This window comes from Melozone crissalis, unplaced genomic scaffold (assembly GCF_028551555.1).
Source record: "Melozone crissalis strain CALT ecotype California unplaced genomic scaffold, PUWL_Pcris_2 ptg000042l_1, whole genome shotgun sequence".
In the NCBI taxonomy this organism is placed as follows: Eukaryota; Metazoa; Chordata; class Aves; order Passeriformes; family Passerellidae; genus Melozone; species Melozone crissalis.
The window spans coordinates 40172490-40187063 of NW_026535820.1; the positions used below are offsets into that span (position 1 = coordinate 40172490).

A 14574-nucleotide genomic window follows, 5' to 3' on the forward strand; every position below is an offset into this window, starting at 1 on the left:
GGCCAAAAAGATGTACCAAAATAACTGAGTTCCAAAGGCTCACCCATGCTGTGTTACCTTAGAAGAGGCAACAGGTGCATGATACAGAGTATAAGTCTTAGTTACTAACATGTGGCCAGTTCTTGTCAACTATAGGAAAAACTATGGCAGGCCTTACCAGTGTGGCTTCGTTTGTGAACCATGAGCACATTGGGACCGATGCAAATTATCCCACAGATATCACATTTTAGCTTTCCGTTAGGAAGTCGAATGCCTCCAACTCCTGACAAAGCCTTGCTGCCTGGGCCATTGTGTGAGCCATTCATTTTCTCTCCTGCGGCATCAAGCATTCGTAAATCCTCCGCACATTCTTCCCCATTCATTTCACAGGCACGCCCATTCTCTTCATCACTCTGAGTCTCTATTTTAATATTACCAGCTGAAAGAAACAATACAGGATGCCACTCAGTTTGGTTACAGAACAAATAATGTGGCAAAGAAACAATCACATGAAAGGAGTTAATTTCTAAACAGCAGGTACAATATCACTAGATAACAAATGCTGTGACCTCAACTATAATTTTGTGGGCAATGTGATGAGTTTGTAACATGTGGAGCAATGAACAGTGAATACCACTACAACAAATATGAGGCATCCAGGGAGCTGGGAACCCAAAAATATTACAAGTCTGTTTCTAGGTCGCTTTGAGATTTTTGTGTCTATAGCTTTCATTCTGACAACCAAGCTAATTGGAATGAAACTTAAAATTAACCCACTTCATAGAGATTTGTCCAAAACAGTTGTGTAAGTAAGTAACTCAACTCAATGGATGAACAGAAAATGCAACATTCTCCACTTGGCAGGAAGATTCCTAGGGTTGTACAGAATCCAAAATTTTGGTTTGCAGTTCTACAGGGTAAGCAATGCCAATGGTAAAGCAGAGTACAAACACTGATAAAGAAATCAGGGTAGGGAAGGATGGAAGGAAGAATTTAAGGAAGCTATAGGAGTGATAGCTGTGTTTCTCGGACAGCAAGATTAGGATTGCTGAGTAATTGGAGACTATTACTATAACCAGAAGTTATGATTAAAAACCAGTCAAATAAAAAAAGATGGATGGGAAAACTATTATGATTTTATAGGATAAATCCTTTTCATTGTAATCCCATAGGTGACAACTGTCTGCAGCCAGAATAAGAATTTAGGTAAATTTGCTACAGCCACATAACATGTGATAACATAAAGGCTAGTAAATTTGATGTGATATGAACACAGCAAACTTCAACATTAAGGAAAAGGGTCAAGACAACTTCATGCCAGTATTCATTCCTCCTCTCTCCACAGGATTGTATGATGATTTATGTATTAAAAAAATCTTTGCTATTATTTCCCTCTTTTCTAATCTGGTGATTTTGGTGAAAAAATATTCTTCATTAGGCTGGAAAGGACCATTTCATTGCCCAAAATCTTACTTTCCATACAGTAAAACCCCTCTCACCTTCATCCCACTCCACCCAAAAAACCCAAAGAGTTTACTTCAGTATTTAGCTAAGAATATGAGGGATCTGTTTCACCCAATAAAGTCCAGGTCTTTTTCTTCTGTGGAACAACAGTTTTATAGTAACCTCATTAAAAAAAGTGATGGTGTAGCAATAAAATAACAAAAAGCTATGGACAATAATTAGCTCAAGAGATTGAAAGACTTTGATATTTCTTTGAAATGGAGAGGATTGACAAGCTCTTCTCTGATACATCCTGCAACCTCACAGGTGTGCCAGAAGGAGTGCACGGATGTAACTGACAAGAGTATCTGACTCAAAATCCTATTGGGAAACAGAAACCTAAAGGTGTTCACATTTACGAATACTGCTTGACTGGACACCTTTTAAAAAGTTTACCAGCCTAGGTATTTTAATGTTTTTTCAAGTATTGCATTATAAGAGAAACCATATGCAAACCAGAATAAGTGCATATCATAAATAGCAGTTTTCCTTTAAAATGTATGTTCTAGAAAGAGGAATAATTTAGTGATGTACCAAAAAAATCAATGACCAAGCAATGACTTAAAAAGATGGCATGACTGGTTAAACAGATCTGATTCTGCAAATTTAATGAGCTACAATCTCATACTGCTGTTTTCATCATGGCAAATGGAAGCAATAGAAATATTTGGCTTGAGTATATGACAAGATTTTCCACAATTTTCATCTAATTTTTTTTCTTTTCAGTTATAAGAATAATAAATATGTACTTTTACTAAACAATTCTAGGCTCTGTGCCTGCCAGGAATTTGGAGAAGGTAACTTTTGAAGCAGATTTTTTGTTAAGTTAAAACAAAACACACATGAACAAAACAAAAAGATCAGACTACTTAAGTGCATGCAGACAAACATACATTACTCAGAAATGAAATGACACCAACAAAAAATCATAAAAGTAGGAACTAGATGGAAATGCTCTGTAGTGAACTGAGTTTCAGTATACTTACTGGAAAAAGATTTGGGAATTATTGCATGAAAGTCCCTAAAGCCTTCCGCCCCGTATGCAGCTGCAATAAAGAAGGCAAACAGGATGCTGGTTTGTGGTACTGCTAGCAGTAAATGTAAAAGAAGATGGCACTATTGCTATTAGTAAATACCTAGGAGAAAGACAAAACTATCATCACAGAAGCAACATAAGCAGTTTAGGATGAAGGAGGAACAGGAGAAGGACAGCTGGCAGGGGAATCCTGACTCGTCTAGAGCAATTCCCACCTACGAAAATGCCCTTTTCTTCCAAAGTGGCCAACAAGTTTTATCATGTTTTCTAGAAGCATTATGTGCTCTTGGGTATTCCCCTTGTCTGAGCAGTAATTCCTGCTGAAGTCAAGAGGAACTCTTGCTAACTCTTGTCTCAAAAGGGTCAATCCAGGCCCCTACAGTGCATCTTCCTCAGAAATTATTTTTTGCCAATATGCCCTCCTTCTGTGACAGAAATCTCTTAAACATCCTTGTTTCTAGTGTCTGCAGTTATAAAAAGTGAAATTGTGTTGTTTTCCTTTTACACCTGCTCATCTTATGCAATGGAAGAAGAGGGAGTTTAGGTTTACATATATATATTTTTATTATGTATATTGGCATATTTTTGGTTTGTACTTCTAAGGCTTGTCCTCACAATTTATTTACAAAGAACAGTTGTACAAATATATTATACTCTGCATATTATAAGTAGCCATACAAATTACCATGCCATTGGGCATGCTAATACAGGTAATGCTGGAGTTCATTACTTGACATAAGCAATGACAGGGATATTGCTCTAGCCAATATTCACTAAAACTCTCCACAGCTATGTCCTGGACTGCTGCAGCTGTACTGCTCAATGAATGTCCCTGCGCAGACCAGGCCGAGTACCCAGGATGTGCATCCATTCGCCAGTGCACCTCGTGGCAGAGGCTCAGCTCACATGCAGAGTTCACTTTGCCAGTGAGAGATGGTGGACATTGAGGGCACCTGACTCACCCTGGGTCCTCACAGAAATTTTATAGGTCTAATTAACAAAAAAAAATCTCTCCCTGTTCAAACTTAGTACTTCTTGTGAATCTGTCTGCAATACAAGAACTGGTGAAAAGAGTCCCACTGATGTAGGAGACACAACAGGAGAGACAAATCACTCCAGTAAAAATGCTAAGGACTTTTATTAAATCTAAATAATAGGAAAGGCAAGGTATACTTTCTTTCTTTTTTCTTTCCCTTGGGGGCTTAAACTGAAAATAAAAACCATCAGTGTTTTCTACTTTTGTGAGAGTGATCTTGTCCCTCCCTTGTTATAGTAGAGAAATCACTTATGGAGCAACAATGATGTGAAAAATACCTGTAAACCCTATTTTTCATGTGCACTGATTATGAACATACTCAGACTTTGTACCCATTTCTGAAACTGCTACTCAACACAGTTTTTGTACAAATAATTTCTGTACACATCCATAGCTATGTACACACATATGCATTCATTAATTAGCTTTAAAATAACTCATGGTAATAACTTCTCATTGGGTCTTCTAACACCATTAAGAAATTACTCATTAATTAATTACCTTCAATTTGGTTGGAGGCGACCTTAAAAGGCTCAGTATTTTATTCCCTTTGTACACATTATCACAATTCAGAGCTGTTTAATACAAACCTTTTTTTCTATGGAAGGGGTGCAGAGCTCTTTGATGTCACTGAACTGACAGCTTTCCCCCATTCTTTTTTTACCTATCCAGAGTGTGGAAAAATTACTCAAAAGTAGGGCACTGGCTGGGTCCCTTGTGGTCTCTTATGTTTACTGGAAATTTCACTTCGGATTTTCTGAAGAGCATTTTAAATTAATGTTAAAACATCTGTTCAGTATTCTATGGCTAAAGGTGATTTACGCAAGTGTTGGAAAAAAAATAAATTGATATGTCAAAGGGGAGAGAGGTGATGATATAATTTATCACTGAAGAGCAGCATTGCTGGCTCCACATCAGACTTGGGCTGGGGCAGTCACGAAAGCAGGATGGTGTGAGAGTAGACAGCGTCATACTTCCCTGGGAAGATCTGAGCAACATGGAGATGGAAGGGAGGCATTTTGCAATGAGTGAAAGAGCTGATGGCAAGCAGAAAGGAGAAAACAAACAGACCTCCTGGGAAACTGGACGTAGAGGGTGGCTTTCGAAGGACAGAGAAATAGGCAGCTGGAAAAAAGATGCAGGGGAACAATTAGTAATTTGTTTACAATCCACTGCCAATTTACCTTCTTTTTTAGCTATGAGAGTCCCTCCCAGCTGTAAAATGCTTTCAGTTTTGTGAGACTTTGGCAATGGCACAGGTCTCAGTATCTGGGCCATAATTCTATTTGGAATGGGGCATTCACCTCCCAAGTCATATTGTTCTCCAGAGGGATTTTTAAAGACATAAAAAAGCATAAGACCTGGTTATCAAAGGTTTTTAAAGAGTAGCAGACAAAGACAAATCACACTGAAGCTTCTGAAACATTCACACAATAGAATTATTTAATTTTTAATGGGATTTGACATTTTATCCCAATAAGTACTAAACTGTATCTTGTGGCATATACCTGCCTTTAAGAACTTATCCTTTAGACATTATTTGAAAATAATCCAAATAATTTGGTTTTGTGTCATGCAATGTCTTGTTTGTACTTTCTAGCCAAGAGCAGAGAGAGATTTCTCTTCAAGTGTCTGCAAATAGTTTGGGTGCCTGTAATTTTTTGTTTTCATGGCTTGCTTTTTATTCCAAGACAAGTCAGAAGTATTTAGTTGATATTAGTTGCTCCTTAAATCTTAGCTTTAAAATCCAGGCGTTCTCATGAAGACACCGTAAGTATTCAACCAGCAACCCTACCTGACTCATTTGAACAGTAGCTTATCACTGTAACTGTGAGGAAAAAAACTTTAACACCATCCTTTCTAACAAATGATAGAAAATGTTGCTAAAAAGGCAGAATAAGATGAAGAAACCCCACTTATCAGGCTAAAATAAATCACCTCAGCATGCCAACATGTGTCAATAAATGCAGACAGGATCTCTTCTTGTTTACATAGGTACTCAGAAAACAATATTGTCAGCAATCCCACCTGTCATTTCTGATACAAGACATAACAGCTATTCTGTCTTGTAACTGCATATGAAAATTTTAGCATTTGGTTTTATGCACTGAAATCCTTCCCCCTTTCCTTTTTATATCATGGTCATTTACTGTGGTATCAGCTCTGTTCTCACCCCACAAGAGCTCTGCAGGTGTAGGATGCCATTCTCAGAAATGAAAGTTGCCTTTCCACAGAATAGTTAAGGAGTCATTATTCACCAGCCAGACTTGACAACAAACAACGATGACCAATTCTTTAACTTAAATTATGTTTCCATTAATAATTTCTTTCCCTTATGAGCTCTGAAGCAACATGAATAACTGTGTGAGTGTGAAAAATGACAACAAAAAATCTGGGCAGAGGAATCATAATGCAATGCCTTGAGCTCTTCTTCAGTCTAATTCAGATGACACAACAGAACAGAGATGGGACTGATCAAACTAACTGGTTATTTAGCTACAGAAAAAAGCAGGTGCACCCAAGTGCTCTTAAAAATTACTCTTCTGCTCTCTCCTTTCTACATAAGCACTGCATTGGCAGTGCTAATCAAGTGTTTGTGGTGTGTTTCTGTGTAAAATGCTGAAAGTTAGAGGGCATTTGCGAAGGGAAACAAAAATAACAGAAAGAAGAGTAGCAGTAGGAACTGCTGGGACACACCTGCAGGTAGAGAGGCTGGTGCTGACGGATAAGGAGATCCTCGCTGCAGGGTCCGTGCTGCTTCCTTTGACTCCAAGTGCCAATCAGCCCTTGGCAGCCAATTTCTTCCCTACTCTAATTCTGGCTTTCAATCAAATGGATATTATTCCAGAAACACAGGCATCCACAGATAAGCTATCTCCCACGGGACAACTGGTGTGAGGAGCTCCACCCATGTCATCACCCATGACTGCAACTTCTCCCTGCTGCTGTCTGGGGGAGGTGCCCGCCCCGTGAGCAAGCATCAGCGCCTGCCAGCATGCACAGCCTGTCCTCAGCAGAAAGGAGAAGGGAACTGTGCTTCACTGCATTGCAAAGCACATCAACATGTTTTTCTACGGGCTACAGTGAAATCAAACTGTACGGAATCAAACAAGTGAACAAAGCAACCAACAAAAGTATGTCCTCTCTAGGTACAAAAAGTGGCTTTTGCTCCATTCTACATTCTCCCAGCAGCCTCCTGTTAGCTACCTACAGGAATTTTCTAAAGGACCAGTAAAGATACATTGGTTAAAGACAGATTCAAATAATGCCCTTAAATATACACTTGGAGATATGTGCCTTTTATACACTTTTCCAAATTTGTGTTTCAGTAGGAAATGATCTGTAACCAAACCAAGGGGCTGGTCTAGTTCATATTTCTTGTCTTTGTTGTGACACTTCCTGGTACATTTTGTACTGAATTCAAGTGTTTTTCCAAAAGACAGTTAACTACCTGGCTGTTTGATGTTCATCATCTGAACTATAAGTAAAACTAGACTTTAAAGGCAAGAGAAATAGCACTGTCAGGAAATGCCATACTAAACCTCTTTCTCAAGTTCTACATGTATGTATCTACATGCTTCCTAGATTGGAAATGCTCTGCATCTTTTCCTGGTTGCATGATGGAGAAGCTAAGGGAACTGTTGCAGCTTTGCTGGTAACAGAGTTTGTTGACACTTCTCTGCTTTGAGAAGTAAGTTCTGAACACTCAAACTGAAGAGAAAGATTTGCTGACAAATGATAGTAATAACAGCACTTTTAATTCTCAACTTTTTTGTCTCTTCTGCTTTCACCAGATTTTTGTTAATATGGGCATTAAAGGATGAGGGAGTATTAAAAGGGCCCTTAGCAGGAATTTTTTAAAAAGCAAAGCAACCTTAAGTAACAATGCCCAACAGTGAGGTGAAAAAAATAACCATACTTGAAAACATTCTCAAGTATTCTCAAGCACATACAGATGTGTCCCTGAATGCATGCTTATGTGCTGAGACTGGAACCTCTAAAGCTGCATTCTCCAAAAAGACTGCCCGCACACTCACTGTGGCCTACACTCTTCCCCACACAGCAACAGTTATCCAGGAAAAGCAAAGCCTGAGATATATGATATCTTAACATTAATAAGGCTTTTCCTTTCTCTAATCCTTCCACAAAGCATGCTTTAGTGAAATTCATGGGTGTTGACCCATTTTCAATTAATGCAACAAAACTCCAGCTAAAGGGAGTTGCACGTGGCAGCTGGGAGAACATGAAAGGAGCATGCACCTGCAAAGATTAGTGATTTGGAGAAGAGGAAAGACTACATTGAGATTCAACAGGCAGACCAGAACCTCTAAAAGATGGAAGAAACAGCTAGGCTCTTCTGGGAGCAACTGTGGGCATCCCTTAACAAGGCAAAGGGCTTAAAAAGTGTAGAAACAGGATTAAAAACAGATAAGGCCATCACTTACATATGAAAAATGTGAACTGTAGTTAGAAGGGGAGTTTTAAGCTTGTTTGACCAAGAGAAAAGCCTGTGAAATCTGAACATGCACAGAGGGTACTGGTCAGGTACCAGATCAAGGCAACAGTTACTGCCACTGCTGAACAAAACTACCACTTTGGAGCAATGAAGTGCCCTTGGTTCTGTGGTTTAGGGAAAGGCAGGGAGATGAACTGTTTTTTATATACCTTCAGAGAACCTTAATTTCCCTTGCCCTGAATGCAAAGTTAGCCTTTCTTTTCAAACCCTCCCCTTTTCATGTATCACCTCAGTGAGCTGCTTGCACATGCTTATTTTTGTGCCTAGAGTGACACAGAGCTACCCTGTCTCAGGGTCAGGCCCTTGCAAGTCCATCTGTATTAACAAGTCCATGTGTACTAACAATGTGTTGTGCCTTCACTCTCAGTGAACGGACACAGGGACTTTTCCAGGGACCATTCAGCTATCACTATGATGCCTTGAGCAACATTTTGCACCAATGTACATAGTTCCCCATAGCTGTCAAAGGGTCAGTAGATCTAAATTTAGATCAAGCAGCTGTGTTTAGATTTGGGGAGGTGCCTTTGGGTGTCGTGCCAAAGCTGTGCACTGTCAATGTCCTCTTTTGAGAAGAGGTCAGAGGATGAAGTGGGGAGGAACCCAGCCATTTCAGCACTTTGGAGGGAATACACTATGAAAATTGTATTATCTTGCCTACTTTAAAAACAAATTGCTATGCAAAGTCTTCTGTGCCCCTCAGATGACACAGGGGAAAAAACCCCAGGGATATCGAAAGCTTATTTTAGACTAAAGCAAATAAAATACAGTCATCACTTTATGAGTGATAAAGTACATATTCTCTCTGAGGACTGTGAAAAGAAGTTGATGTTGAATTACGAAGCCTGTTTTAGGTCTGTTAACCCTAAGTGCTCAGTTATTTTTCCAGATGCTATTGAAGATTCTTCTTTTTCGATTTTAAAAATATAGAAAGTTTTGCAATCTAAACTGCTGTTTACTTTATCAGAGTGTACTCAACCTTCCAGAAAAAAGAAATCCAAATCTACATCTTCTGGGGAAGAGGCAAAAATTTTTCTACAGAAATCTCAAAGAAATTCTCTGAAAATGGACATACCTGATAGCTCCTGAGGGGAAAAATGTCAGGACAATATCAATTATTTCCCACTGTATATCACAGACAATGCTTTGCTACAGTGACCTGCATTACCTCTCTGGCAATCAGTCCTCTATGCTGAAATGGCAAGAAATCCCAAATGATGCTGGCAAACTCGCAAGCACTCAGAGATCTGGATTATTCTGAAAGTCTACAAACTCAGTTTAGTACACATTTTTAAGAGACTTCTTGTCTTTCCTCCTATATTATTTTCCATGCTTGCAGTTTTCCTGATTTTACCTCAGGAGAAACAAGCACACCTTCCCTTTCCTGAACAGAATCCATCCTTAACCACACTCCTTCTATGATAAGTCATCCCTGACATTGGATGCCTCTTCTGTGAAGCATACAACAACTGTTAAGTGAAATACTGTTTTCTTGGGTCTTTGAGTGCAGTGTTAAGAGAAAAACCTAGATTCCACTAGCTTTCTGTAGAAGATGAAGGAGATAGATAATATTTTAAAAAGATGAGTTTCTCAGAAAGATGTGGAGAAAAATATGTCAGAAGTTAAGACTAAATTTGATATATAAAAGATATTACAGCATCCTACCTAAACTTCCTAATTCTGATCTGCAATCACACCTCATCTGTGATTTGAAACTATTGAATTTAGCAGTCTCTATTCCTGTCCTGAAGTGTGTGTCCAAAACCAGAAAGTAACTATGCTGCAGAGCTGAAGTTTAGCTGAGTTTCTGGTGCAGGTATCATCATGCTTCCAGAAGAGAGAGGCAATCCACTCAGGTGCAGCTTCCTCAAACGCTGAACAATTCTTCAGCCATATCTAAGGCTAGTGAATGTAAAAGGTGTTTTAAAATTATTTTACATCTCTTGAATCAGTAATCTGACATTTGAAATTCACTGTAAACACAGTCAAGATCACCATCTTCTGACAGTCACAATCACCACGCTGGGTTTCTTACATCAAAATGCAAACATTTCCTTAAGTTGTATAGAACAACAAATCATCCAAGCCAATACCTTGCTTGGCAGAGCTTCAAGGGACAAGTCTTTCAAAATTATAGTTTTTAAACTGAATATTTTTCAATAGCTCAAATCACTCAACTAAATTGTGACAAGGAGCCCAAAACTGATTATTATGAACATCAGAAACTTATATAATTCAGGTGACAGAAATCATCCCATCAAAACCTTTATTTCTGGATGAGGTATAGAACAGAATAATCCAATAAGGTCTAACTAGTGTTCAAACACTCTTCCACTCATTTCAAGAGGCCTACCAATTCCTTTAACACTTGTCTACCAGCAAAAGATTTTCACAAAAGTAACTAATGGTTTGAGGCACCCCAACTTCAGATACTAATGAAACTAGATTATCAGAAAACAGATCACGCTGGAAAATTCTGATCCACTAAAAAATCAGACCACTGTCTCAAGCTCTGTATCTGAATCTTGGGCATCCAGTCATTTCAGAAGCTTCCTCTGTTTAGCCTGCATGTGCAAGCAGGCATTTGTTACTTCCTCACAAACTCTGTTTGGTATAACCTGTAAGTTGATCAGTAGTGCAGTAGTTAATAAAAAGAACCTATAGTGTCATTTCAAATCCCAGAAATGGTTCAGCTATTGCTTTCCAATCTGCAGCAGAGGGAGACTGTGAAATCCTTGGTCCACTGCAGCACCAGACAGACTGGAAGCAACTGTGTTGCCGTGGAGAGCAATTTTGAAGTATCAAAATTATCTGGGAGCTTAAATCTCTTTGACTTTTAGTAATATTCAGATTTTTAGGACAACCTGAGCTTCCCATGGTGGGGTGCTGGCGGGGGTGGAGAAAAAGTAAATCCGCACTGAGAATGCTGTGAAACGAGTCCAATTGCAGCCATAGCTGAGAAGGCATTACAGCTTCCCCCTTGTTCCCTTGGCTTAACAGGAAACCTTTACCTATTGTTCCTCTAACTCCTTCCACAAAGAGCAGTCTGGACATATTTCCTCCCTACCCACAGTTGTTTATCTCCTTAGCATCTGTCATGGTCTAGAAGTTTGGATCAACTCCTACACCAGTTGCTATGATGTACTTTTAATTCACTCAAGTAGAAAGGTTTCGAGAAGAGAGAAGAGAAGAGAAGAGAAGAGAAGAGAAGAGAAGAGAAGAGAGAAGAGAGAAGAGAGAAGAGAGAAGAGAGAAGAGAGAAGAAGAGAAGAGAAGAGAAGAGAAGAGCCTCCAACTAATGGGCGCCCTAGGAAGCAGCTAGAAAAAATCCTTGAGAGAGGATTTTTCAAAAAAAAAAAAAAGAGAGAGCACCAAACTGTGATTCTCTGTGTAAGAATAGTTTTTCTTTTAAGGTTCTATTATTTGTTTGTCTGTTGTTTTGAAAGGACAGTTTTAAGAACTGTGCACAATACAGGTCTAGATCTCTGCTCAGCTTTCATCTCTACAGGCAAGTTCAAAAACATGATCATGGCTCTATCTAGATCATGGCTCTATTTCCTCTATTGCAGCAGTATCATGAGAGGCCCCTACTGTACTGCCTGCATCTCTCCCTTGCATTCAAGGACACATTGATGGTACAGTTTGGGATTACCTTGAACTATGTAGAAGGCTATTATCTCAAGTTACCAAGCTGGAAACTTTCTGACTTTTTGTCGTTTCTCTTCCCTATTTATAAATCTCTCCCTTCCTTCACTCACCTACTCACTCCTGCCTCTCCATTCTGATCTGCTTCTTTGCATTCCTGGAGGTGAAACAAAAGAGCTGCAGTTGTGACACTGCAGTTTCCACATCCTCCTCACTCTGTTATAAAAGTACTTGAAGAGGAAGAAGGGCAAATAATGAAATATAGGAAAGCAGGAAAAGAGGAAGCAGCCAAGAGATAGCAGCCCAACTGAAATGCTAAGAATTATGGAGAAGTGACATAAAGGGAAGCATAGACCAGGAATTATACTTAGGGGCTTAAAAAAAAAAAAAAAAAAAGAGAAAAGAGAAAAAGAGAGAGCACCAAACTGTGATTCTCTGTGTGCATCTGGACTCCTCCAAACCTGAACTAACCAGGGGCCCCTTACTTACCTTCATATCAAAGGAAAAATTATAAAATAGCCTTTTTTCCTGAAGCTAGCCATGGGGGACAGAGTGGAAGAGTACAGGAGGAAATTGGCTAAAGCAGAGCAGGGATTGCCTAACTGGGCAATCCCGCCTGGCTGGCAGTGGATGGAGCAGACAACCTAGGAAGTCCTTCCACTGAGATCATGTGTCCCACTTGTTCAGAATGAAACTTGGCTGGAGAAGAAAGCATTTGAGATTCACATGAAGGATTTTCTCTTCTTCATTTCCAGGCAAAATAGATACAAAACAGAACATGGACTTCTTTAGGAACAGAGTGGGAACACCAGCTTTTTATATTCTTCCATTTCTTAGGGACTTTTCAGCAAGAATTTGTCCGATAAAGAGCTCAGTAGAAAGTAAAAATGTGAGAAATGACCCTCTATAAATATCACAACACCAACAGTTAGGCATAATTTTTGAGTCAAGCTCCAGTTTTTGTCTTATCTGCTGGCTAACTGAATTTTATAGTTTCTCAGGAAGATATTGGTCAAATCTTGCATGTAAATAAAGACAAGAGTGTTACACAAAGGTGTACTGTGGTACATTTATTTGTTCATCACTGCATGAAAGCTACCTTATTAGAAGAACTGTCAAAACCATTTGGGGCTATTCCCCACAAAAGAGGCTGTCAGGAGGTGATAAGAAATAGGTTTTAGAAAGGTTTCACTTTCTTTGAAATATTCTTGAACAGAGAATATCAGCAGGTTCAGCTCTTCTCCCTACCATTTATCTGTAAATAAGAAAATATCCTATGGGCCACTTGAGCAGTGTTTATTTCTTCAGCTAAATTTAATGAAATTTGGGATATGTGGGACTTCCTATCTGCATAGGAAGGGGTTAGCACTATTCTCCAGTGAATGGCAACAATCCCTGAGATGGAATCACTGTTGTAGACCTGCACTGCATGTCCCATCCTGCAGCTGTTACTGCTCTCCCAGCTGCCTACAGGTACAGCACCAGTACCTCTAGTCTACAAGGGCAGAGTTTACACAGTGCATTGTTCTTGTAGGGCTGGCAATGACCAAGCTGTGAAATACCCAGTACATTTATGTGAGAGGAACTAAGACCCACTGTGAAGATTTTGCCTAGCTTGTCATATCCTGCCTACTATAGATATGGGCTTCTGCTTATTTCAGATTTTAGGGGCATGACCTGCCTTCTGACTTTACTGGTCCTGGTCTGGTTTTCACTTCAATGGAACCCCTCTTGATGTAGTTCAGCATTTGCAAGGATAAAATTCGGTCATGTGGCAGCTCAAGAAAAAGAATGTTTTGTTATGTCAAATGAGCATGGTAAGAGAGAACATAGACATGGATGTTCTCCATGGGAAATGGATGTAATTTTTCTATTTGATTTTGGATGAGAAATGTAAAACAAAAGAGGAATAAACAGAATCACTTTTCTGCCAATCCAGTCATAATGTTACTTACTGTTAAACCAGAACACTTGGAAACAGCTAAGCATCGGGCTCCACTGTAACCCTAGCCATAGGGAAAGGCACAAGCAGTTTGGTTAAGGAACAATACCACAAGCGGATTTTTATGCTGATGTAAACTTGGAAAAAGAGAACATTAAATAGCAATAGAAATGGGTAATACTTGATCCAGAACTATTCTCATTTTCTCACCAATTATTAATAGTATTTATTCTCTAATATTTCTCATTCTCACACTCAGTGTCCTACTGCTTCAGCTTACAGAAAATTTGATAACAAACAAAATTTTACAGCCTGAAATGGGGGCAAGGCACTGGATGCAGACTGAGAAAATCTAGGTTTAATTCCTAGCTTAGTGACAGACTTCCTGTGTGGCCATGGGAAAGGCATTTAATCCATCATGTGCCCTTACTTCCCTATACGCACAGTTTTCAATTCTTTTTAAATGGGGATAGGCCTTTTTCTTTTTTTTTTTTGTTTGTTTTTGTTTTTGTTTTTATTTTATGGGGAGCTCAAAAGCCATTTTGCTGCTTAGAGTGATTCCTTTATTCAGGTACATGCCTCTCAAGTGTCCTAACTCATAAAGCTGAAATATAGCCATGCACTGGTGATCCTCTTGGTATGTGTTCCACAGAAGATTAGGGACCATGAAGCAGGCAGAAGTTGTAGCTCCAAAAAATTATATAATTTAGGTAGTTGTGAAAATGCTACTCATAGTCTGTGATGCATCCTACAGAATTATACAGAGGTAGAATTACTGTCCAGTCTAATAAACCTTGGTTCTACCCATAAAATACTTGATAGCAAATGCTTGGAGCCCTCAGCCAGTTCTTCCTTATCCAGGATTGTTCAAGATCAATTAGTAAACTCTCTTCCTCAGACTGATGCAGAATCAGGAAAGA

General features: G+C 39.1%; 1 protein-coding gene across 14 annotated transcripts in view; it reads right to left on the minus strand.

Annotated features, from left to right (window-relative positions):
* Positions 1-14574, minus strand: part of IKZF1 (IKAROS family zinc finger 1) — a 52556-nt gene that overhangs the window by 17175 nt on the left and 20807 nt on the right. For 4 of the 14 annotated variants that reach the window (XM_054284923.1, XM_054284919.1, XM_054284918.1 and 1 more), the window contains exon 3: positions 158-418. The exons of 9 other annotated variants lie outside the window; for them this stretch is intronic. In XM_054284923.1, the coding sequence (XP_054140898.1) occupies positions 158-418 (261 nt within the window). Of the gene's footprint in view, positions 1-157; positions 419-2468; positions 2529-14574 lie in introns of all 14 variants that reach the window. One more of the 14 variants, XM_054284916.1, reaches the window with a different exon arrangement.